General features: G+C 40.4%; 1 protein-coding gene across 5 annotated transcripts in view; it reads right to left on the bottom strand.

The window, feature by feature from the left end:
- Positions 1–6,636: 6,636 nt before the first annotated feature.
- The window catches only part of IFT81 (intraflagellar transport 81), a 165,735-nt gene continuing 145,547 nt past the window's right edge, over positions 6,637–26,824 (bottom strand). For all 5 annotated transcript variants that reach the window (XM_014588119.2, XM_006149313.3, XM_014588121.2 and 2 more), the window contains 5 exons: positions 20,770–20,856; positions 19,655–19,726; positions 19,486–19,571; positions 13,501–13,546; positions 6,637–7,355 (listed from right to left, as the gene is read on the bottom strand). In XM_014588119.2, coding sequence (XP_014443605.1) covers positions 7,173–7,355; positions 13,501–13,546; positions 19,486–19,571; positions 19,655–19,726; positions 20,770–20,856 — 474 coding nt within the window. In that variant the 3' untranslated portion in view covers positions 6,637–7,172. The remainder of the gene's footprint in view (positions 7,356–13,500; positions 13,547–19,485; positions 19,572–19,654; positions 19,727–20,769; positions 20,857–26,824) is intronic.

Here is a 26,824-nt window from a genome sequence, read left to right as displayed (position 1 = left end):
CCAACCCAACATGTTTGTCCTCTTAGAATTCTATTAGGACTATTAACCCTACTACTCATTCCACCTTTATCCCATTCCAGAAAGCTGAATCACCAAAAAGATTACAGTATCCTTCCCGACCATGTAATGAAAGAAAAACTAAACTATAACATGAGTCCACGGAAGTCAAGAGTTCTGCTTTTTCTAATGAAAATTTATTTGATTTAAACCTGTACAATAGATTATGGATTTAACCAAATTAAATGAGTTCTGTGGTTTTGCTTAGTATTTTACTCTTATTTCAATCTTTAAGTTTCATAGCTGCATTGTTCATAAAGTGAAAAACTCGTCTCCATTTAAATGTCCAGCAACAGAAGACAGATGTGATTTTAGTTAACACTTTCATGGAGAGAGATTTCAAGTATAAGCTACAAAGTTTCAGTTTACTCTGAAAACTAAAAGGAATACTCATTCCTTCCATGCATTTACTTGAAACTCATTTCCAATATAATTCTCTCGTTTGCTTGGTAGGGCTTATTTTTTTCCCCTTCATTTTTAAAAAGTTTTACTTATTTTGTGAGACAGAGATAGAGAGACAAAGATAGAGCACCCTCAACAGAGCTCTGATGCCACAATACACCCCGAGTCTCGGCCAGCCCTGAACCATAAGCACACACATGCCCAGTGTACTCAGGGAGGTCACCAGACTTGAACCAGCAATCTCCCCATGTGGGGTTGCCTTGCAGAGTGTTGTGTTTTTCAGCTGAGCCACTGTAGGGCCCTAGAAGGGCTTACTTTTAATCATTTTAGTAAAGCTATTCTTCAAGTGCACTGAGCAAAAACTTTTTTTTTTTTAAGGTACTATGTTTATAATAACACTAAAAATAACTCCACGCCACACTGTAGCTCATCAGCAGTTATCAACCTGTTCACATGCATACAGCCGGGATATACACGGGTCCCCCTGCAACAGGACACAGTGGTCACAAACCTAAGTGATGGGCCCTGGCTCTGCCACAACCACTGGCTGAGCAGCAGAGTGAGAGCTTCTCGGAGCTTCAATCTCCTTGTTTATAAAATGGGGATCACAGGCCTTCCTGATGAGGTTACTGTGAGAGGTGCTGAATATATCAGCTCATCTGCATACAGCAATTGGGACAGCGCCTGGTACATGGTGAGCGCTCAGTAATGAGCCAACTGCCCGCATCACTACCACCACCACCACCATCGTCGGCGTCATATGAGACACTGCAGAGCTTCTCTATAGTCTGATGCTTTGCATACCTCATATATGTTTTTAAAGTCCTTCCTCTGTAAATCTGCTTCACATTCAAACCAAAACCTAATCAGGCTACGCTCTTTAATAAAGGAACAGACTCCCTCGTGAGGAGCGCACTGCAGTGCGGTGACCATCAACGCTAGAAAGCGATCTGCTATGTGCACTACAGAGGACTTCCACACTGGAGAGAGGCTGAAGGTCCCTCCAAGGCCCCAACCTTGGATATGATTTCGTGACTCATCCTGAGGTTCCTTTCAAGCTCTGGAATTCTAGGACTATTTCCCAGGTTATCACGAGCAGCCTTAGAAGTAGCCTTGCCAGGAACCTGCTGTTACACTCAGAACCGAAGTGAAAACTCCTACTTTCACCGAACGACAGATATCTTTCATTTCTTCCTGTGCTCTAAATAGTGAATTTCCATAGCAGTAAAACCAAGTTTGGTGACTCAAGCCTCTCAGCAATTCTAGAAAGGAAATTGTGAAATTATCGGTGATTGCCAAGAAAGTGCTTTCGGTTTGCCAAAAGAGGGAGCAGGGGAGCAGAAAGCATATGTTTGTCCAAGTTTCTAAAAAAATAATTCACTTGGATTCTGTGTTTTATTTTCTGATTTCTTTTGCAAGGATGGAGTATGACTACACAATAGTTACAGTCAACTGTCTCTTTTTAAGACTATCTTAAGACAGCAGGGTCAAAGATAAAAAAATACACAGAATACTTTTCATGATCCCTTCTCTATCTTCCCCAGACAAAACACATCTCACACGGGGCTGCCACACATCAAACAGCTCTAATTAAATTGCTCTCATTAAAAGGAAGGGGAAGAGGGACTAAGCCAGCATAAGTAGAGAAATAATTACGTATTTAGGGACCAGCAGTTAGCTAATGGCTGTCGCTGGACTCCCACGTAGTTGACCGTGGTTCACGTCCCAGACCCGGTGATTTAAAACTCATGCCGGGCGTGTGTGCGTGCGTGCCCAAGATCCCGAGAGGAGAATGGAGGAGAAGGGACTGCGGCGTGGCGATCCCCCTGGGGGGTGATTTCTCGCTTTCTGTCTCTCTGTTCCTCTCTGTCTGGTGAGTGCACGTACCCTATAGCAAAAACCTCCCCCCCAAAAAAAAAAGAAAAAAAGAAAAAAAAAAGAGAAATAATTACGTATCTAATAAAGGTGTAACTTTCTCTTCTAGCTGCCATAAACTGCTCCCAAGATGGAATTTGTTGTGAATACAACCTCAATCTCACCTCAACGCAATGTGACATGGAGAAGGTACTGATATAACCAAGTTTAAGGAAAGCTAATCGTCAGGGTGCTATCTTACTCACACCCTAGGGCTAACCACTCCTTCATGCCAAGCAAAAGGAATGACGTAAGCACCCGGAACCCTTTGTAGAAACAAGTCTTTCATTCACATTCTTTAGTCACTAGTGTCAGGAAAAAGCCTGGATAAGACAAAGTTTCTATAAGACACACACCTCCATACAGTTAATTTTCAATATAAATTTTGACTTTGCCTTTGTAAAGGCAGCTCTGGCAAGTTACACACTTGTACATATTTTCAAATTCAATTCAGAAGAATTTTGCAAGTTTATATATTTTTAGTTTGAGCAACATTTAGCTTCTTACTCAAGTCAGCAAAAAGTGCTCTGTATGATATTAGTTTAAAAGCTGAAGAAACTACTTGGAAAATGCAGAGTTTAAAAATTCATGGCTAGCTGGTGGTGTGGTGGTTTAGATGGCTAGATCCCACATGGCCCACTGCATAATTTTTAAGAATTATTTTATTTGATTAATTATTATTATTATGTTTGAGAGATTTTTGCTATATTTCTGAGCTCACTGGAGAGACAGAGATAGAAAGTGAGAAATCACCCCCCCGTGGGGGGAGGAAGAGGATGGCCAAACCACAATCCCTTCTCCTTCGTTCCCCTCTCAGGAATTTGGGCATCCATGCACCCATGCCTGGCATGAGTTTCAAGCTGCCGGACACAGGACTTGAACTGTAATCAAACACATGGGAGGCCAGCACTTTAACCACTACGCTACTGGCTGACCCCTTAATATTATTTTTTAATCTGATAAAAGAAAGAGAGAGAAGGTGAGACAGCAAGCCCCACCAGGTTCAAGACTCCAACCGTGGTTGGCCATGAGGGAGTCCAGTGCCTTAACCATCCCACCACCTGTTGGTCCCCCATGGCATGGTTTTGAGTCCTGGATCTAGCAGCTTGAAAAACACACTAAGTGTGTGTGTGTGCATGTCCAACAAGAAAATGTAGGAGAAGGGACTGCGATATGGCTATCCCCATGGAAGTGATTTCTCACTCTCTCTCGCAAGCATACACATCCTATAGCAAAAACAAACAATTCCAAAAAAAAGTTAACAGATATTATATATACTATTATTTTGATAGAACAGTGTACTGCATTTATTTTATAGTTTAATGAAATGGCGCCTTCTTTTATCATTACTGCCTGTCAAATCAAAGCAAAATGATAGAAGATATTAAAGGACAAGGTGTTTTGTAGACTCTGCTTTGATTTCCATATGCTTTTGAACAATGTTCTAAGATTCGTACAGTATGTTCTCCAGATCTGGAAAATAATGATTGTGGATTCCACTGTATTATGGATTTATAATTGAAAATGTATTGTCCTATTACATGATTCTTAGGACAACCTTCAAAATTGTATTGTTTCCTGAAATAATACAGAAAGCAAGATAACTAGTGGCTTTTTAAAATTTACAGCTGATGGGACAACAGGTGGCGTGGTGGTTAAGGCACTGGATTCCCATATGGTCAAATATGGTTTGAGTCTCAGACCCAATGGCTTGAAAAAATCACAACAAATAAACAGATAAATAATTTTTAAAAAATTATTTAACTTTATTTACTTATTTTAATTTGACCAGAGCGGAACGGGGGGGGGGGGGGGGGGAGAGAGTTTTGAGAGAGAGAAAGCCACTAGGTCTGGGACTCGAACCATGGTTGGCCATATGGGAGTCCAGCGCCCTTAACCACCACGCCACCTGCTGGCCTCAATAAATAAATAATTTAAAAAAAAATTTACAACTGACACAGCCAGTCCTATACAACAGCTGGCAACACCAAGTCCTAAGAGAAGGAAATCTGTGAACGTGGAGTCAGATTTCACAGGCTACATTTTTCTCCTTTATTTGGGCTATCATGTGAAAGACTAGTTATTTTCCAAAATGATTAAGCACCTCATCAATTAGGAGTTAGATTATCAATCCTGTAGAAAAATGCGCTAAGCTCTTCTTCCTTAAGTTCCAGCTGTCAGAAACTGTCAGAGTTAGTCAAAGGTTTTCAGTGTTCCAATCATATCACAGAACGAATGGAAAGTCACCCCACAAAACCTATTAAGCTGTATTACTAAATGTCCGACGTTACATAAAACTATAAATAACTTTTTACTTTTAGAGTTTTTCCCCCCCAATTTGGTTTTTTTGAAGTAGTAATGATGCTCTGCTTTGGTTAATAATTTTGGAACTGCCTTTATGTTTAATCGCACATTGTTTCTGTGTAGAATAAAGATGGCAAGCAATAATCAGAAGAATCATAAGCATTCCTTGAAGTGTCTGTTGTTAACATTTTTTTTTTTTTGGAGAGGTTTTTGCTATAGGGCACGTGCGTTTGCCAGAAAGACAGAGAGATAGAAAGCGAGAAATCACCCCCCAGCGGGGATGGCCACGCCACAATCCCTTCTCCTCCATTCTCCTCTCGGGATCTTGGGCACGCACGCACACACACCCGGCATGAGTTCAAGCCACCGGGTCCGGGACTCGAACTGTGGTCGACCATGTGGGAGTCCAGCAACATAGCCATTACGCTAACTGCTGGTCCCTGTTGATAACAATTTTAAAAATTAATAAGAGTGCCAAAGACAGTGGAGGCTAAAAAACCCAATTCATTAGTAGGCTTAATACTCTTTTTTTTGGAGAGGTTTTTGCTATAGGGCACGTGCGTTTGCCAGAAAGACAGAGAGATAGAAAGCGAGAAATCACCCCCCAGCGGGGATGGCCACGCCACAATCCCTTCTCCTCCATTCTCCTCTCGGGATCTTGGGTGCATACACACACGCGCCCAGAGTGAGTTTAAGCCACTGGGTCCAGGACTTGAACTGTTGACTACATGGGACTTCAGTGACATAGCCATTATGCTCACTGCTGGTTCCGAGTAGGCTTAGTACTCTTGTGAGTTGACTTTTCTTTGGGAAAATAAAATATTGTTTCTGGAAAGGGCATCTAGTCCATGCCCTGTGGGTATGACTGTGCCATACTCCCTTCTCATCCATTCTCCCCTTGGGATTTTGGGCACACATACATACCCGGTGTGAGTTTCAAGCTGCCAGGTCTGGAACTTGAACCGTGGTCAACTACGAGGGAGTCTAGTGATGTAAACATTACATCACCTGCTGGTCCCTCTACACATTCCTAATAAGTCTGGTTCTTACTTTATCTGATGGATCCTATCTGTTCTAGTTGTCTCTACTTGAATATCAATAATCTCCATGTTAGTGAGGTTCTTTGATCGCCAGTACAGAAGCTTGCAAACAAAACTTAAAAGTAGGACAGGGGCCAGCAGGTGGCATGGTGGTTAAGGCAGCTGAATTCCCACATGGCCAAATGTGGTTTAAGTCCCAGACCCCATGGCTTGAAAATCATGCCAAGCTCATGTGTGTGCATGCCCCAAATCCCACGATGAGAATGGAGGAGAAGGAACTGATGTGACCATCCCCTCTGGGGGGTGACCTCACACTTTCCCACCCTCTGTCTCCCTCCTTTCTGGTGAGCACATGTGTCCTATGGCAAAAAAAGCAAACTATGCCTTGGTAACGAAGAGGTCCATGCTTACGTATTTTACACAGGGTAGAGACAACTTTCTTCATTAAACAAAACATTTTTCAGGATAACTAAAAAGTACTAGTTTAAGGTGGACATGTTAACAATTTGAAATCTGAGTTTTCAAATCTAAAGCCAAGGTATTTTTAAAACTATACCAAAACTGAAATGAAGTTAAAGCATTACATATAAAGTTAGTTTCTTTCTATAAGGAAAGCCAAAGAACTCAAGTACCTTGTTTTGAAGTAGAGATTGGAAGCATTATGAATTCTTGAATTCCAATTGACATCCTGTGCTAATTTTTAGCAATTTATAATATCTATATTCTACGACGATTTTTTATATTAAAAATAACAGCCCCCCCAACACTATCATATTGTTTTACTATTCAACCTACAATATGCTTTTGGCAAAAATAAGTTCTAATTCTTCAATTTAATATAATACTAGAATATGAACACTTAAAAATACATTTTGACACAACTATATAATTTAAAAATAAACAGCCATGATATATGCAACACGTTTTATTTGCCTTTAAATTACACAAATAGAATGTTATTAAAAATATTACATTTTTCAAGCATTTTTCAGAAGAAAAAGAAACTGAAGTGAAACTGTAGGAATTGCTGAACTTCAGATAAATGTTTCTTCAAAACAAGAGATACTAGTTCCTAAAAGATTCCTCTAAAGTTAAAAAAAGATTAAGAGAAACATTAAGCCATTGGGTTACTGCATTTTTTTAAAAACTACAAGTTTTTCTTAATGGACATATGTTTACATCTGCAGAGAGTAAACTTAGTTTCCTGTCTCATAAAACTCAGAAGACACCACTGATTTCTAAACCAAGTAAAACAATAATAGCCTTTTTTTATATGAAAAAACTTTAAAACCTAAATCTACCTTTAACATTATTTTCCAAGAAAACTTAATGAACAATGGCTAATCCTAATCTGAAAGAAATTTTATACAAACCATTTTCAAGACAAGACGCACATTTTGAGATTATGCTCATAGCTAGTGGTAGCAACTAGCCCCCAAATGAGGACACAGGAATTCAGAGGATCAGCCGGTCCTCTCCTCCCTCCTGAATTACCTGACCAATGGAAGACTGGCTCTGCTGCTTCAGAAAGCACTGTTTCTTACATTCCATTAGCTGTTCAAAGTCACGCCACATTTTTGCTTGTTTCATATTTGGACCATGACTTTCTCGTACAGCTTTTTGTTTTTCCCGGAGTTTCTATTACCAAAAAAAAAAAATCAAGAATAATTAAATTTCAGTTACAGAATTTACTTCTATTGCTACAGTCAGAAGATGTTTTGTACATTTGATAAATAATAGTTAACTGATCCAGGTTCTCTTATATGTTGAAATTAGTATTATAATAAAGTTAATTAAATTTAGGGTAGATGTAGGATAACCTGAAGTTTAAAAGAACAGAAAAGTAAAAAAGGGGGGTTGGCAGGTGGTGTGGTGCTTAAGGGCACTGGACTCCCACATGGCCAAGCGCTGTTTGAGTCCCAGACCTGGAGGCTGGCTTTTTCACTTTCCCTCTCTCTGGCTCTGTCTCACTCTGGTCAAATCTAAATAAATACATAAATAAATAATGTTGAATAAAATAATTATTTAAAAAAGGCAAAGTGAAGAAGGAAGGGAGGGGAACAAAATAAAGGGAATTGGGGAAGTGGAACATTTAACAGTATAGGGAAAAAAAAGCAGATTTTTGGATGTGGGAAGACAAGTTTTAGTCTTTGCTTTGTCACTACCTATAAGCAAGACACTTAATTTCTTTGCTCCTCAGTTTTCTCAATTGTCAATGTAAGTAATAGTAATCAAGGATATTAAAGTATTTGTCTTATAAGATTTTTTCACATGACATAATAGATATAGAAATACTGTATTAACCATGTTTTTTTTAAACTTACTTACTTACTTTATTTATTTATTTATTTATTTTTAATTTGACCAGAGAGGTACAAAGCAAGAGAAAGAGAGGGGGAAAGTGAGAAAGCAAGTCGCTAGGTCCAGGACTCGAACCACGATCAGCTATGTGAGAGCCCAGCGCCCTTAACCACCACACCAGGCCCCATGTTTATTTTTATTATTATTAAATGTTATATCTTGAAACAGTGTATGCTCTATGTATGTCCAAATAAATCAAGTTATATGTATATATTCCTCAGGAAAAAGGCCCAGTGACTAAAAAAAGGGTACAGTTGGGGACAGCAGGTGGCATGGTAGTTAAGGATGCTGGATTCCCACATGCCTGATTGCGGTTTGAGTTCCGGCTTGCTTTCACACTTTCCCTCTCCCTCTCTCTGTCCCTCTCTGGTCAAATTAAAAAAATAAAAAATAAAGCTAAACAAAATAATTCTTAAAATTTTTTTTAAAAACGGGTACACTATTAAAAAGGCCAAAGTCCTCATCAGAATAGTTTCTGTTACTAACAGCTAGATGGTTCCACCTACCAAAACTGTTTCACTCACTGACTCAACAATGATAAACAGCAATAAAAATGTCTTCAATACATTGCAAAAATACACCTTGGTTCAATATTATGTCAAACTCAGGAAGGGTGACTGAGAGGAGGGGTAGGCACAAAGTCAAAGATGAGAGACACTGCAGAAAGCGAGAGAGAGAGAGAAAGGAAGGGAGGAAGGAAGGAAGGAAAGAGAAAAAGGAGAGGGAGGATTGGAGAGCAGAGGGAGGGGTGAAGGAGGGAGGGGAGAGGACAACAGAGAGAAGAGGACGGTGCACATATAAGGACCCAGTGTGGCAGAAACGCCTGCACTGACACTGACTGCGAGAGTCAAGCGAGGGGCAGAGCAGCTCTCCCAGGAGCACCCTCACTGCTTCCTCTTTTAGTATATGGCTGATGGAGCTGATCTAGGACAACATGAGAATGCTGGTAGTTGGTGCCTGCCCAAATAAGAGAATAAACTAAGCTGAGGACCAGATTCAAGCTACTTACTAAAACCGCCAACCCCAGCTATGGACAGTGAAAGCAAAGAACAGCAAGCAGCCACAGGTATCAAAACAGAATTCAAAAATTTAATTTAAACATAACCTGCCAATTTCTGATTCAATACCTGGTATTTAAGTACATCTGTTTAAGTTGGTGTTACAAACACTGTACCTTGTAACAAATATTTATATCCTCAATAGACTAAAACAAAAGCATTAAAAAGGCCATTAAGGCAGACCAAAAACTGAGCTGAGTTCTGAGCATGATTTTAAATTAAGGTACAACTTAAACTGTTAACTTTTCTTATATTATTGAATAATTTCCTGGTCAAAACTACTAACAACTTATGAAAGTTATTTCAAGAGCCAAAGACAGGGGACCAGCAGTTAGCGTAATGGCCCTGTCGCTGGACTCCCATATAGTCGACAGCAGTTCGAGTCCTGGACCCGTTGGTTTAAACTCATGCTGGGTGCGTGTGCGTGCGTGCCCAAGATCCCGAGAGGAGAATGGAGAAGGGGTTGAGGTGTGGCCATCCCCCCTGGGGGGTGATTTCTTGCTTTCTGTCTCTGTCTCTTTCTCTGTCTTTCTGGCAAGCGCACACGCCCTATAGCAAGCGCCTCTTCAAAAAAAAAAAAAAAAAGAAAGAAAGAAAGAAAGAAAGAAAGAAAGAAAGAAAGAAAGAAAGAAAGAAAAAAGAAAAAGAGCCAAAGACAGGATGTGGGCACTGTTTATGTGAGAAATAATAATTTGCTTTATAACCATGTATGTTTGAAACCTCCACCTTTATGATTACAACTGACTTTAGTATATAACTTGTTTTAAACCTTACTGTCATTTAATGCACATTTATTTTGTTTGTAGTTGCAATGTACAAAAAATACCTATCACAGAATTCACTGCTTTTTAAGGAGAAGGTGGTTTAGCAGGGGAGAAACTCAGTGGGCCTGAGGAGGTCTACAAATACCTAGACTATGCTGGTTTGGAGGGTTTACACTAGTACCACCCTGCAAGGTTAGGTTTAGTCTGTGTTCGCCTTGGAATCCAGATCGCCAGGTCCACTCTCCAGGTGAGAGGACTGAGGAGTTTTGTTTCTCAAATGAGACAGCCTGACAACTGGGGAGTGAGCCAGCCATTGCCTCATTTTGCTTAATTATATTTGATGTCAGGCTGCTGCTGCGGCTTTTCCCAAAGATTCTGCAGTGTAACACTCCATTTGAAGGCGGAAAGAATAATCTTTAATAAGATTTAGCAGCTAAGTTTGGGTCTATGAAAGGGTTTAAGGTTTAGCGAATATTTCTGTATAGAAATATTTATCCAGATACTTTTCAAAACAAAATAGAGGAATTTTTTTTTAAAGAGAGATTTTTGCTAGAGGGCGCTTGTGCTCATCAGAGAGACAAAAAGTGAGAAATCACCCCTTGAAGGGTAGGCCATACCACAATTCCTGCTCCTCCATTCTCCTCTTGGGATTCTGGGCACACGCGCACATGCGCCTAGCATGAGTTTCCAGCTGCTGGGTCCGGACCTTGAACCATGGTCAACTATATGGGAGTCAAGTGACATAACCATTGTGCCATCTGCTGGTCCCAAGAAATGTTTTAATTCCAAAAAGTGCATTACAGGGGCCAGCAGGCAGCACCGTGATTAAGGTATTGGACACTCCCACATGGCTAACCACGGTTCAAGTCCTGGACCTGGTGGCTTGCTTTCTCTCTCTCTCTCTCTCTCTGGTCAAATTAAAATAAATGAATGAATAAATAAAATTAAAATACGTAATTCTTTTTAAAAAAGTATGTTACATAGATGTAGTTACATTTATGTAATGTACTTTTAGATGAAAGTTAATTATTGACAGTCACACTAGATCTCTCAAATATCCAGTTAAAATACTATGTAAATGAATGTTTAAAATCTGATTCAAATCAATACTTTCAAATATGAAAACTGTTTTTTTCCTTTCAAATATGGAGTGTCATCCCAGAAACAGAATAAGACACATGGAATTCACAGTCTTTTGATAAGTAGAGGAATCAAGACCAGTCCCATTGCGTGTTTCTTAGGGCAGCCGGGTACCACTCTGCAGACTGTGCGGTTCAAATCCCAGCACGAGCATGGCAGGTCCACGAATGTGTGCACCCCGAATCCCGAAAGGACGGAGAAGTGAGAGAGAATGGACTGTGGTATCACCAGGCCCTGTCGGGAGGTGCTTTCTCTCTCTCTCGTTCTCTGTCCCTCTGGTTAGTGCACATGCCCTCTGGAAAAACATATATGCATACAAATATACATACATAGAGGCCAGCTGATGGTGTGGTGGTTAAGGAGGCTAGATCCCACATGACAACTATGGGGTTCAAGTCCTGGACCAGGCAGCCTGTAAAACAGGCCAAGCATGCCCAAAACTCCAAGAGGAGAAAGGAGAAGATTGTGGCATGGCCATCACCCTAGGGGATGATTTCTCACTTTTCCTTCCTCCTTTCTGTTTCTTTCTAAGAGCACATGTGACCTATAGCAAAATTAACCAACCAATTAACTAATGAACTAAATGGGGGAATCAAAATTTTTTTAAGAGGTTTTTGCCTTAGGGCATGTGTGCTTGCTGGAGCAAGAGAGAGAGAGAGCGCGCGAAAAAGAGAGAGAGAGAGAGAGAGACAGACAGACAGACAGACAGACAGACACAGTGAGAAGGAAAGTGATAAATCATTCCCCAGAGGGATGACCACATTGTAATCCCTTCTCTTCCATTCTCCAATCCCGAATGCATGCATGGGCACTTGGCATGATTTTCAAGCTACGGGGTCCTGGACCCTAACCATGGTCAGCCACATGGGAGTCCAGCAATGTGACCATCACACTGTCTGCTGGTACCAGGAATCAGCTTTGAGGAGGTTTGCTTTCATTTTTTTAAATTTATATTCATTGATATAATGGCTATTTGTTCACGAATGACAAAGAAAGAACACATAAACACTGTTTAGAGAGATGGCTGATTCCAGGTTTGGGGCAGGAAATATTACATGATGAACCTGGAGTATTTTGTCACACTAGAAAATTAAGAAGCTATCAAAGTCTTCTAACGTTGTTTCAAAAGCATTCAGGAGCTGACTTCAAGTGACTTACACTGGCCAACGGTGGGACAATTTGAGCACTGATAGGAATAATAATCACAACAGATTGAAACACATTAAACATGTTCAATCTTGGAGTTATACAGATATTTTTGAAAAATGATAAAGAATCAATTCATCATTTTGAAAGCCAGTAAGCAAGCAAATCAAGCAGTTATTCTGCCTTCTTAAAAAAATATATATAAACTGTACCTCAATGAATCAATGTTCGTAAGGGCTTAGGCCAGTGCCTGGCTCACAGTAAGAGCTTTGTGTTATTAAATAAAATACATGAGTTAATTTATACATATCTCACAAGATATCTGAGAATGATCTGAAAACAGAAGTGCAGAAGCTTCATGAGCTCTGTTATTTAAAATTAGGTTACTGCGGGGTATGGCAGGTGGTGTGGTGGTTAAGGTGCTGGACATTCCCACATGGCCGACCATACTTCGAATCCTGGACCTGGTGGTTTGCTTTCTCTCTCTCTCTCTCTCTCTCTGTGTCTCTCTCTGGTCCAATGAAAATAATAAGTGAGTAAGTAAATAAAGCTAAGTCATTTTTAAAAAAATTACATGACTGGTTTTTCTTTCAAAAGCTATTATGGGGACCAGTAGTTGCTGTAATGGCTATGTCATTGGACTCCCATGTAGTCAACCGTGGTTCGAGTCCTAGACCCAGTGGCTTAAATGCATGCCAGGTGCCTGTGTGCATATGTGCCCAAGATCCCAAGAGGAAAATGGAGGAGAAGGGATTGCAGCATGGCCATCTCCTCGGGGGGTGATTTCTCGCTTTTTGTCTCTCTTTCTGGAGAGCGCATGTGCCCTCTAGCAAAAAACTCTCCAAACGCATGTGCCCTCTAGCAAAAAACTCTCCAAAAAAAAAAAAAAGAGAGGGGAAACAAAAAAGCTTTTGTGCCTTCCCTTCTATAAAACTGAATTCCTAAGGAGGGCTCCTTGTCTGAAAAGGATGAACAACTTTCCCTCAAAAACTGTGTTATGGGCCAGCCACTGGCGTGGTGGTGAAGGCGACTGGATCCCACATGGCCGACTGCACAGTTTGAGTCCTGGACCTGGGGGCTTGAAAAGCATACCAGGTACATGTGGGTGTGCATGTGTGTCCAAAATCCCAAAAGAACGGAGAAGAGGGCCACCTCCCCAGGGGAGCTTTCTCACTTTCCCTCTCTCTCTCCAGCGAGCCCACGTACCCTGCAGCAAAAACTGAACTGTACTATAACCTTTAAAAAGAATGACAATGCCATAGTCATGTACTAAAAACCTAAATCAGACACAGTAAAAAAAATAATAATCCTTACCTTTCCAAGGTTTTCTTGTTCAGCAATATTTTTAGTATACTGTTCTCTGTGGAGTCAACATAAAATATTTAGTTTCTATTTACTTCAACTGATTTGATCTCATAACTAAATGATAAATTAACCTATCTATCTAAATATGTTAGGTAGTATAGCTTAGACTATAGTTTAGAATGAAACTCCTCGGGGGCAAGAAGGGGTAAAACTCAATGCTCTGCCAAGCACCAGCACGTGGGAAGGTCTCCATTCAGGCACAGAGACCTTCCTGAGTATGCCAGGTACATGCCTGCCTAAGAGCTGAGGCTGGCTGAAGGCTGGGGAGGATCCTGTCATCAAGGGCTGCTGTGGGGGCGGGGGTGCTGTCTCTCCCTTTCTCTCTCTCTTGTCAAAACAATAAATAAACTTTAAAAACAAGGATTAAACATTACCAAATACTTTGTCTTTCCCCAGCTTTATTTAGTTCTGTTTATAAATGGTAACTTAAGGGGGAAAAAAAGAAGACTAATATCACATAAGAAAGTAAAAGAATTAAAGTGTTAAGTATCATTTCTGATTAATCTATCTTTAAAACAATGGCAACTCATTTGTTTAAATTACTTTATGAATAGTTTTACATAAAAGAGAAAGATACATATTTAAAAATTATATTTAAAAATTTGTATATTTATTTCTTTTAATTTGACCAGAGAGAGGGAGAGAGTGAGGGAAAGTAAGAAAGCAAGTCGCCAGGTCCGGGACTTGAACCACAGTCAGCCATGTGGGATGGGAGTCCAGCACTCTTAACCACCATGCCACCTGCTGGCCCCTACATATTTTTTAAGAGATTTTTGCTACAGGGCGTGTGTGCTCGCTGGAGAGACAGAGCGAGACAGAAAACGAGAAGTCATCCCTTCCTCCCCGGTAGGGGATGGCTACATGGCAATCCCTTTTCCTCCATTCTCCTCTCCAGATCTTGGGCACACAGGAGCACATGCAGTCAACTGCACCTGGCATGAGTTTCAAACCACTGGTTCTGGGACTCGAACCATAGCTGACTATGTGGGAGTCCAGCAACATAACCATTCCGCCATATGCTGGTCCCAAGAACACACATTTTTAATACACATTAAATAGCATATAACCCTACAATTCTACTTATAGAAGGTCACCAAAGAAAAACTCCCATAACTTAAACGTAAAAGCATAGACTACTGACTTAACCAATGCTTGAAACAGTGAAAATGTTCAAACAAATGTAATATTAATGAGGAAATGTTTAAGTAAATTATAATATATCCATGCAAAGGAAAAATTATAAAAATTATAAATGATATTATAAATTATAATATATCCATGTAAAAAAGTATGAGATAAATCTATAAATACTGAAGTAGAAAGAATTAGAGATATCTTAAAAGAAAAACTATATCTGTAGTTTAATCTCATTTTTGTATACATTAACATATGTATACATGTATATACACATACACACATATTTACCAGGTAACTGTTAACACACATATACCTATACATATACTGATGTATTAGACAATGCATGGGAGGAGCCAGCACTTGGTGTGGTAGCTAAGGCTCTGTACTCCACATAGTTGACCACGGTTAGAGTCCTGGACCTAGTGGCTTGGAAATCACACCAGCCATGTGTGTTATGAGCTCAAAATTCCAGCACAAGAATAGAGGAGGAGGGACTGCAGCATGGTAACCACCTGGGGGGTAAATTCTCACTCTCCCTCTTATTGTCTCTGTCTCTTTCCAGTGAGGGCATGTGCTTTAAGGCAAAAACCTTTAAAAAAAAATGCATAGGAGGGGCTGGGAGGTGGCATGGTGGTTAAGGGCACTGGACTCCCACATGGCCGACTGTGGTTTGAGTCCCATATCTGGCAGCTTGCTTTCTCATTTTCTCTCTCTTTCTCGCTCTCTCTTGCTCTGTTTCTCACTGGTCAAATGAAAATAAGTAAATAAAATAAATAAAGTTAAATATAATAATTCTTTTTTAAAAATGCATGGGAAAAGAATATGGCATAATGTACACCCAAGTATTAACAATGGACATTTCTGAGGCATGGCAATGTGGACAGCCTTCAATTTCTGTACACATTACTCCATAATAGTTACTTTTTGTTTTTATAAGTATTTCTTTCATAAGCTAAAAAGTAAACAAAACTTAAAAAATAAATGCGAAAATATAAAATATACGCCACAAAGCTGGCCATGTGGGGTCTATAACCCCCATGACACCTGCTGGCCCTATTTATTTAATCTGCTGTAGGGTATGTGCACACCTTAGAAGCACCTTCCTGGAGAATGGTCAGCCTCAATTCCTTTCTCGTCTCAGGATTTTGGGCACACAAGCACATGAGCCCAGTTTTTTTTTTTCCTTCCCTTCCCTTCTCTTCTCTTTCTTTTCCTTTCACCTTTCCTTTCTCCCTCCCCCCCTTTCACCTTCTTCCCTTCTTCCTTTCCTTCCTTCCTTTCTTCCTGGCACTCTTTTTTTTGGAGAGATTTTTGCTATAGGGTGCATGTACTCACTGGAAAGACAGAGAGATTCAGAGGACAGAAAGTGAGAAATCACCCCCAAGAAGGGATGGCCACATACAATCACTTTTCCTCCATTCTCCTCTCAGGATTTTGGGCACGTATGCACACACACCTGGCCTGAGTTTCAAGTCGCCAGGTCCAGGACTCGAACTGCAGTTGATCATGTGAGAATCCAGCAATGTAACCATTACATCATCTGCTGGTCCCGCCAATTTGTTTTTCAAGCTGACTGGTTTGGGACTCCAACCACTCAGCTGGCTATGTGGGATCCAGCCACCTTTACTATGCTGTCAGTTGGCCCTTAACTATTTTTCATACTATGCAAGACAAAAGTGAAATTTAAAATGGATGCATAGTAAGGACAAGGACTGAAGGATGAGGACAAAGGAACAAAGAAGATATCAGACCTAATATCTGAATTTTTAAAATCGCCATGGCAAATGGAGCAGCAGGTGGCATGGTAGTTAAGACACTGGACTCCCACATGGTAAACTATGATTCAAGTCCTGGACCTGGTGGCTTGCTTTCTCACTTTCTCTTTCTATCTCTCTCTCCGTCTCTCTCTGGTCAAATTAAAAAAGTAAATAATAATAAAGGATAAAATTAAATAAATAAATCTTTTTTTTTAAATCGCCATAGAATGAATATACTCATGAGAGAGAGAGATAGAGACAGGGAGAAAGAGGAGAGAGAGGAGAGAGCAAAAAAACTCCTCCAATATGGTATGGTCATGCTGCAATCCCTTCTCTTCCATTTTTCTATCCTGGCACGGTTTTGGCTATGCATGTGCTGTTTTTTAAGCTGCTAGGGGGAGGATGCACACAGCAGTCAACCACGTGGCTCTAGATCCCAATGCACAGGATTGAACTGCTGCACTAAGGGTTGACCCTAGACCCTTATGTCTGAATGGAAACACACTGTGTTTTTGCTTTTCTACCTATAGCTACATTATGATATTTAACAAGAATTAGATAATTGAAAACTGGTAATCTAAGAAACTATAAGCCACAAAGTGAGAAAATACAGCAGCCTACATGAAGGAAGATTATGTATTTAATACAAAAAGGGGTGTAAGAGTGTTAGAATAGAGAAAACAGCAATCTAAAGTACCCCAGGTCCTTACGGCGCTGAAGTGCACAGGCAGGAGGATGAAGGGAAGTAACAATCCTGATGTACCTTCATTTTGCCCTTAAAATTTATGAGGCACTAATTCAAACTGCTCACCTTCCCAGTTTTCCAATAAAAACAGCTAGGAGGATGCAAATGACATATTACTCAAGAAAAATGTCTGGTTACAGCTCAGATAACTTTATATAATTCACTTATTACCCTAGACCTGTGAAGTGACTAAAGTGATTTAAAATTCCCATTTATATAACAATTTTTCAAGAAACCATCAGGCTCAGTATACAATATATACTAAAACCTGATTTTTATTTATTCAACAAATAATTATGGAGCACTCGTTATGTGCCAAGTACGCCCTGGGGTTTCAAAGGTGGAGAAGAGCACAGACAGAGGCTTCTCCCTCCAGGGACCCGTGTTGCATGACCTCCAAAGCACCCCGGCACACCTAATAGTTAACTGGGTCCTTATTTTATAGATGAAGACTTGACTTTCCCAAGGTCACACAACTAGGAACTGGAAAGACAAGAGCAGATTTCTGAGTCTTTCCTCCAGGACTTTGAACTAAAATTGCTGCCTCTTTAAGATTAAAATTTGCAGACAGGGGACCAGCAGATGGCATAATGGTTCCGTTGCTGGACTCTCACGTGGTCAACTGTGGTTCAAGTCCCAGACCCAGTAGCTTCAAACTCACACTGAGCACATGTACGTGCATGCCCAATTCCGAGGGAAGAAAGGAGGAGAAGGGATTGCAGTGTGGCTATCCGCCTTGGGAGGGTGGTGTGAGACTTCTCGCTTTCTGTCTCTCTGTCTCTCTCTCTCTCTGGTGAGCTTACATGCCCTATAGCAAAAATCTCTCTCTTTAAAAAAAAATTTGCAGTTAATGTTTTAAAAGCAAGAGGATTTCTTTTACCTTTGGGCTTATCAGAAAGTACTATAAAAGTTCAAAATGGAATAATGATAAAAGTATTGAATCCTTATAATAATATTCAAAACATATATTTGTGGAGCAAGCAGGTGGCATGGTAATTAAGGCACTGGGTGCCCATATGGTTGACTGTGGTTTGAGTCCCAGACCTGGTGGCTTGAAAAATCACAAATAGATAGATAAATAAATAAATAAACAAACATTTAAGAAAAATAAAACATGTATTAATGCATTTAAAATGTAACCAACTCCATTTTATGTATAATATTCTTATAATGTACTACTGTAATCATAACACAATTTTTCCTACAGTAAAACTATGAAATAATTAATGTTGATAATGATTTTTAAAATGATGCAGAACCACATCTGGCTAGAAAACTGGTCATGATATCAACAGTTAGTTCAGGAGTAATTATTTACTTCTTTTTTACTTGTTTTTTTCAAAAACGACATTAACTTTTCTCATTTCCTAGCATTGACCATATAGATTTATATAAGCCAAGTTTATATTTAATGAACGAATCGGAATAAGTACATCTTTAGCTTAATATGTTAGAGTATTAGAAAAAAACATTCTATTTATAGGATATTTTCAGTCTAGCTTACATCCCAGTGCAATGTATTGCGAGACTGAAAATATATATGTGTATATATGTATATATGTGCGTGTGTGTATAGATATAATTTCAAACTGCAAGACATTCTTTCTCTTAGATTCCTTTTTGTAACACTGATTACATGCCAGTATCTCAACTGCAATCTAGAATAACTGGGCAGGATTTGACATGGCACAGTATGCCATGAGCTAGGGCTATTAAAAAAGAAAAAGAAAAAGAAAAAAAAACAAAACTCTCTCTCTGGTGAGTGCACATGCCCTAAGGCAAAAATCTCTCTTAAAAAAAAAAAATGGTTACAGTGGTTGGGTCCAGCAGGTAGTGTGGAGCTTGAGGTGCTAAACTCCCACATGACCGACCGTGGTTTGAGTCATGGATAGCCAGAAAATCATGCCAGGTGTGTGTGCATGTGCCCAAAATCCCAGGAAGAGAATGAAGGACAAGGCACTGCACAGTGGCCATCTCCTTTGGGGGATGATTTTCCACCTTCCCTCTCTCTGTCTCTCTCTTGCCTGTATGTGCCCTATGGCAAAACAAAACAAAACAAACCCTAAAAAATTTAAAAAGAGTGCAGTGGCAAATTTTATGTAATACATATTTTTTACCACAATAAAAAATTAAGCAAGTAAGAAATATCCAGAAGAGATTTTAAAAGATTTAGTCCTAAATATCTTAGTATCTGCTATTTAAGCACTCTAAATTTATGTAATTCTATCTTATTTCTAAAACTTCAAAGGGTCCAAATACTTAGTAACTCAGTATAAAAACTACAAAGTCACTTGCCTAATTGCCTTTCTTTTTTCTTGTTGATCAGAAGAGACATAGGCCTTCATCTCATCAGTGGCACGACGGAGCTGGACTTCCAGGTTCTAAATGGAGAGACCAAAAGCTAAGTTTCAAATAGTCTGATATAGAAAAATATCAGAAAAGTTTTCGATGCACTTTGACTTACCTTTATCATACAATTTGTATAATGATATTTACTTTCTTCTTGAAGACATTCTTCACGGAGTCCTCTAACTTCCTACAAAATATAATTTTAAAAGAATTACATTATTGAAAGAATAAGACAGACCCAGAGAGGATGACTTTAAATGTACAACCAAAGAACGACCATCAGAGTCCTTTCCTCTTGTGCAATTTTAACTTTGTTAACTCTAGCAGGGTCGGTTACCATCGTTTTTAGGACTGCTCATATCACTCTAAAACTTGTGGGTTCAATTATTCATTTATTAAGTACCTACTAAGTATCTCTCACCGTCCTAAGTGAGGACAGCAGCAGATCTCTGCTCTCTCATTTGAGCAGAGGAAACTGGCATGGACAAGGAGACATCTAATAAGATTACTTCAAATGGGGTGAGCGCTATGAGGAAAACTCGGCAGCAGAATGTGATAGACTGGGTGGGTCAGGGTGGGAATGAGAGGGGGAAGCGTTAGACGGGGTGATCAAAGAGGAGCAGGTTGACATTTCGGCTGAGATCTGAGTGATGAAAAGGAGGGAGCAAGGTGCAGAGTTGAGGGCAGAGTGTCCCAGGCAGAGTCTAGAGCATGTGCAAAAGCCCAGAGGTGAAAACAGCCTTGGTCTGTGTGAAGTTCAGGAAGAAGGCAGTGTGGTTGGACTCTAGGATGAGGGGTGAACACATGGAAATGAAGTTAATAGGCAGATGGGACTTCGGAGACTACAGTTTGGAGGTTAGATTTTATTTTAAGTATGAGAGGAAGCCATTGGAGGGACATATGAATTTTAAATGGTTTTTTTTTTTTTTTTTGGATGTTCTTTGGAGAATAAAGCTTTGGAGGGCAAGAAAAGGCAGTGACAGTGCTTCCACGGGGGACGTTACTGTGGGAGTCCAGAAGAGAGACGACAGGCCTGACTATGGTCGTCATGGTACAGGTGGAGCACTCAGTACGTACAACAGTAAGTTTAAAGAAATAAAGATCTCTGGAGCTGACAAGACTGACTCAGGAGATGATGACAAAGATTTGGGAATCTTTTGATGTTGATGTAGTGAAAATGTACATTAAACAGTTTTTGCTAAGCTGTTACAGTAAAAACTCTCTTCTTACCTGTTCTAATTTGGAGCGATTGCTTTCAAGGCCAGCTGCACAACTATCATATTGGGATTTCTTTTCTTCACACTCCTGGGTTAGCTCCTAGCATGAAAAGGGCAAATGATTCAATAAGTGAAAAACAAAGGGCTAAAATATGGCTCTGAAACAATGCCTGTCCTTGTCAGTCTTGTAACGTAACTCTAAGCTTCTTGGCATACTTAAGAGTTATTTATACAACACTCAGACATTTGAGAATTATGACAGATGAAGGTGCTGATAAGAATAATAGCTACCATGTATTGAGCTGTGTGCCAGGCTCTGTTAGAAGCTGGGGGCACAGCAGTGAATAAGACGGCCAAAAATTCTTCCCCTCAAGTAACATTTGGATGAGTGAACAGGCTGCTGAGAGCTATAATGGGCAAATGTAAGGTGTTACGGGAGCACATAGACCTCGTGGGAACCTAATCCAGGCTTGAGATCAATGGGGACAACTTCCTGGAGAAACTGACATCTAAGCTGAACATAAAGGATTAGTGAGACTAGTCAGAGGGAAGGCGAACAAGGAAGAGAGCATTTAAAGAAAGAAAAGCTATGTATAAAGGATTGGAAGCTAGAGAAACAAGCACAAATGAGAAACTCACAAGTCCTTCATTACGCTGGAGTCTGTCTGGGAAGTGATGAGAGAGAAGGCCTGATCAGAAGCATGTTGTCAACTATGCTAAGGGTTTGACCTGTACCCTTGACAATAATTAAATCTCACAACAACCCCTTGAAGGAGGTATTAATACTTAAGAGTCTGGGGGAGGGGGCCAAGTACTTTGCCAAAAATTATACCACTAGAGGGGTGGAGTCAGAATTTGAGTGTGCATTGTTGAAATAATTTCAAGCTTTCTTCAAGTATAATTTTTTTTAGAGAGATTTTTGCTATAGGGCACATGCACTCGCCAGAGACAGACAGAAAGTGAGAAATCACCCCTTCCTCCCCTCCTCCAGAGGGGATGGCCACACCACAACCTCTTCTCCTCCATTCTCCTCTTGTGATTTTGGACACGCACATACACATGCCTAGTATTAGTTTTAAGTGGCTGGGTCCAGGACTCGAACTGCGGTCGACTATGTGGTAGTACAGCAACATAACCATTATGCCATCTGCTGGTCCCCAAGTATAATATTTTGAATAAGATAATCTGAAACTTTTCTATCATTGACACTTAAACATCTAAAAGAATCTACAAATGCTTGATAAGGTAGAGCAAACATCCTTTGAAATCCAGAGCTGAAATGAACTCTTATGGACATAAGAGGAATTACCAGGGCCAGCAACAAAGGATGACACTGTGGCTACCTTTGGTAAAGGAGTTGGGGCAGTCAGTCTTCCTAGGAGTGATTTTCATGTCTATGCAGGGCAGAAAAAACAAAACAAACAAACAAAAAAACTGTGGGACTGTATAGGTTTGAAGTTAGAACTGAGGACCCTCCTTAAATACCTGGCTGTTTTCAACCTGGGATCTTGTGAATAAAGGGTAAACATTAGCCTGCAAATGACCCTGGTTTCACAAGCACAGTTTCCTTGGCAAAGAGAGAATTAACAGATGAACAGTGTGTGCTGCCTCTGTTGTTTGGGTTGGAGTGACCAATAAAATATAAAAGCTTGCTGGAAAAAAGGGGTTGTGGGCTTTGTGTATTAAAGTGGCCTACGGACACCTAAGAATCTCAGGGGTGACAGTCATACATACCCTAAGTTGGAGAAGGGGTAGCAGAGGCTATATGTTTATGTATCCGCTAGGCCTTGCAATGAGATGAAGATGCTATAGTTGATGGTAGTCTTTTTTGTCCTGTGACTCTGACAGCCAAAGGACTCAGTATGCAATTGTACTGCTGCAGAGGCAAACAGAAACAAGAAGCCTGTCCTCAAGCAGGTTTGGGGTTTGAGTTCACCCTACCTATATGGTCTAGGGACTTCTAAGCTGAGACATGAGCTCAAAATTAGCTGTAAGTGGGAGCAGCAGATGGCATAACGGTTACGTTGTTGGACTCCCACGTGGTTGACCACAGTGCAAGTCCTGGATCCAACAGCTTAAAACTCATGCTGGGTGCATATGTGTATGTGTGCCTAAAATCCCAAGGGTTGAATGGAGAAGGGATTGCAGTGTGGACACATCCCCGTTAGGAGTGATTTCTCATTTTCTGTCTCTCTGTCTGGTGAGTGCATGTGCCTATAGCAAAAACCTCTCTAAAAAAAATTAGCTCTAAGCTTGTGATATTTCTGAAACACACAGTAGGACAACTGCAAATTCATGCCCAAGGACCACGCCCTCCGTACTGGCTGTTGGGATTCAGGACAATTCAGTACCACAGAGTAAACATAAAAGGAAGCAATCTGTTAGGGATGAAAATCAGAAAATATAAACAATACCTCAAGAAATTCTAGATACTAGAGGTAAGTTTATTTAATAAGAATGCTTAAAATAAATCAATAACAGAGAAACTAGAACAAAAGTTTAAAAAAAGACAGTGAGAAAAAAATTTAAATGAAAAAGACAGGAATTAAAAATTAAGTGGATGGAATAAATATAAAATTAGACACTGCTGAGGAGATAACAGGATAAACTAGATTAGAACTGAAGAAACTACCCAAAATTCAACAGAGACAAAAAGATGAAAGCTTTTGTCTACTAAACAGCTTCTTTACCATGAAGTTTTGCTGTTTTATTTTGAAAGAGAGAAAGAAGAGGGGGAAAAGGAGAGACAGGCATTTTTATCAGGATCTCGTCATAATAACCCTGCCCCAGCTTCTCAGCCAGCCAAGACCACAGGTGTGCGGCACCACACCTGGCCTGTCCAGGCTAGGCTGGGAACTGGACGGGTCCCCCTGAAGCCTTAGCCAACAAGAAGCACCCCTCCCTCTCCTTTACCCCACCTCTTGCCACCATGACTGGGCTTCATTTACCAGACATTTTTTTTCTTTAAGAATGATTTATTTATTTAATTCCATTTGTTATTATTATTTTTAAATTTTGACAGAGAGAGAGAAAGGGAAAGCAAGAAAGCAAGTCGCCAGGTCCAAGACTCGAACCACAGTTGGCCATGTGGGAATCCAGTGCCTTTAACCACCTGCCACCTGCCGGCTCCACCAGGCAGTTTTGAACAACACATTTAAGAAGTCTGGTCTAGGAACACATGGAGAATCTTGAACTTAACAGTGGAAAATACTCATTCAAGTTCAAGTCACTAGAACAGTTAGGTTGGCCTCGGGTAGCTCCACATTTAACCCTAGAAGACCATGAAGCTATACTTTAAAAATCCTCTAGGAAAGAAAGCATGATTTAGGGACGAGCAGGTGGTCTAGTGGTTAGGGCGCTGAACTCCTCCTATTAGGTCAACTGTAGTTGGAGTCCTGGATCTGGTGGCTTGTGAATTCACGCCTAAAATCTGAACAGGAGAGTAGAGATGAGGGGATTGCAGGATGGCCATCCCTGCCCGGCCCCTGTGATTCCTCACTTTCCCTCTCACTGTTTCTGTCTCCCTCCAGCAGGTGCAGTGCCCTATGACAAAAACCTTAAAAAATAAACAAAAGCAAGCATATTTGTCAAGCTGTTGTGGACACATTAAAGCAACAAACTCTAAGACATAAAAGAACTCATCAAGGAATATTGTTCTTATGACTCTTTTTTGAGGATTCCACTAGAGGACAAGTCACAGACAATCAGAAGAGAAGTGAGACAAAAGGAAGGAGTGCTGGATCTCCTAGTTACAGGTCTAGTGCTAAAACTCCAAGTGGGATCTGGGGTGACAGAACAGATGCAATGTTCTTGGAGTAGGTGGATCGGTACAACAAAGCCTGCAGGAAGGCCAAGCAGCAAAGAAGAAAGTACGCTGGTTTCCTCTGTTAATTCCTACGGTGTGGGTTGGAGATCATTAAAAACTAACAAATCAAGTCAAATATAAGCACATTCAAAGTCTAAAAGCAAACATTAAGAAAGACAATAAAACTGATTAAAATCAGGTGCTAGAAGAGAGGGACAGGAAGGAGAAGAAGGAAATACACTAATTTCAACACTTCTCACAGTGGGGATTAATGGATACCATTTAAAGACATGTGTGGGGCCACCAGATGGCGTTGCAGTCACATCGCTGGATTCTCACATGGCTGAGCACTGTTCGAATCCTAGACCTGGTGGCTTGAAAATCACACCAGGCAGATGTGCATGTGTGCTCAAGATCCCAGGAGGAGAATGAAAGAGAAGGGATTGTGGTGTGGTCATCCCCCTTTGAAAGTGATTTCTCACTTTCTGTCTCTCCTGCTAGTGCATGTGCCCTATAGCAAAAATCTCTCTTAAAAAAAATGTGAAATGCATTTTTGTAGTTTCAAGTAAAACATTAAACAGTATTAAAAACAGAGAATAATTAAAAATTTCAGTTCATAAAGTCAATAAAGCAGCTGATTATTTAAGAATATTTTTTATTATGAAAGGTTTCTGGGGAAAAATAGAACTATATGTATTTCGATGTAGGTGACTGGCATATGGGAATAAGCAAAATGACCATCAGACACTCACCATCTGCACTGAACTAAAATGCTTTTTAAAAAATACCAATTAATGCAAATGCAACCAGGTCTTGTACTCTTTTTTTAAAAACTGTGACAAAATGTACATAAAATACATTTTAGTCATTTAAATTTTTTAAATGCAATTAATTAATTAAGCTTGCTATATGTTATGTGCACTTATCAGACAGGTACAGAGAGGAAATGAGAAAAGCAACCGCCAGAGGGGATATCTATGGCATACCTAAATCTTTCTCCTCCACTCTCCTTTTGGGATTTTGGGTACACATGCACCCCCACCTGGCATATTTTTTCAAGCCTCCAGTCTGAGACTCAAACCCCGCAGTCAACCATGTAGAATACAGCATGAAGACCCTGTGTGTGGGGGGGTACCTGTCTCCCTCTCACTCATGAAATAAAAAAAAAAAAAAACTTAAAAAGCAATAATAAGGGGGCCAGTAGGTAGGATGGTAGTTAAGGCACTGGACTCCCACATGGCCAAACATGGTTCAAGTCCTAGACCTGGTGGCTTCAAATATGCTGACGTGTGTGTGTGTGTGTGTGTGTGTGTGTGTGTGTGTGTGTGCCCAAAATCCTGAGGGGAGAATGGAGGAGAAGGGATTGCGGCACGGCCATGTTTGTTTGTTTTGTTTTGTTTGTTTGTTTGTTCGTTTAAATTTTAACCAGACAGGGACAGAGTGAGAAAAAGAGAAAGTGAGAAAGCAAGCCACCAGGTCCAGAACTTGAACCATAGTTGGCCATGTGGGAGTCCAGCGCTCTTTTTTTAAAATTTTTTTTAGTTTTTTTTTTTGAGAGGTATTTTTTGCATAGAGCATGTGTGCTCGCCAGACAGAGAGAGACATAGAGACAGAAAGCGAGAAATCACCCCCCAGGGGGGATGGTCACGCCGCAATCCCTTCTCCTCCATTCTCCTCTCGGGATCTTGGGCATGCATGCACACGGGCCCAGCGTGAGTTTTAAGCCACCGGGTCCAGGACGCGAACTGCGGTCGACTACGTGGGAGTCCAGCGACATAGCCATTACGCTAACTGCTGGTCCCAGCACTCTTAACCACCATACCAGTTCCAAGGAAAAAACCTCTTTAAAAAAAAAAAATAATAATGAAACAGGGATTCTAGCTGGAGTCTCAGAGCTGTTTTTTTTTCAGCTCCACACATGTCCATCCTTCTGTAGCGTACTGCGAGTTATTAGTTGAGTAACAGAACAGTTGAGTGCATATGGCTGAGCAGTGTTGCTTGTCAGTACTGAACAAACATGAGGCAGTGTAGTATAGATTGATGGCTTGAAAAACATGCTGGGAACATGTGTGCACATGCCAAAATCCTGATGGAATGGAGAAATGGAAGAAAAGTATTGTGTCATGACTATGTCCTTTTCCTCTTATCCCCGCGGGACATTGGGCATGAATGCACACGTGCCCAGCATGTTTTTCAAGCCACTGGGTCCAGGACTTGAACTGAGTAATTGGTCATGTAGGATCCAGCTGTCGTTTTTTTTTTT

Source organism: Tupaia chinensis, unplaced genomic scaffold, assembly GCF_000334495.1.
Source record: "Tupaia chinensis unplaced genomic scaffold, TupChi_1.0 Scaffold000258_1, whole genome shotgun sequence".
In the NCBI taxonomy this organism is placed as follows: domain Eukaryota; kingdom Metazoa; phylum Chordata; class Mammalia; order Scandentia; family Tupaiidae; genus Tupaia; species Tupaia belangeri.
This window is presented reverse-complemented; position numbering and strand designations above follow the sequence as displayed.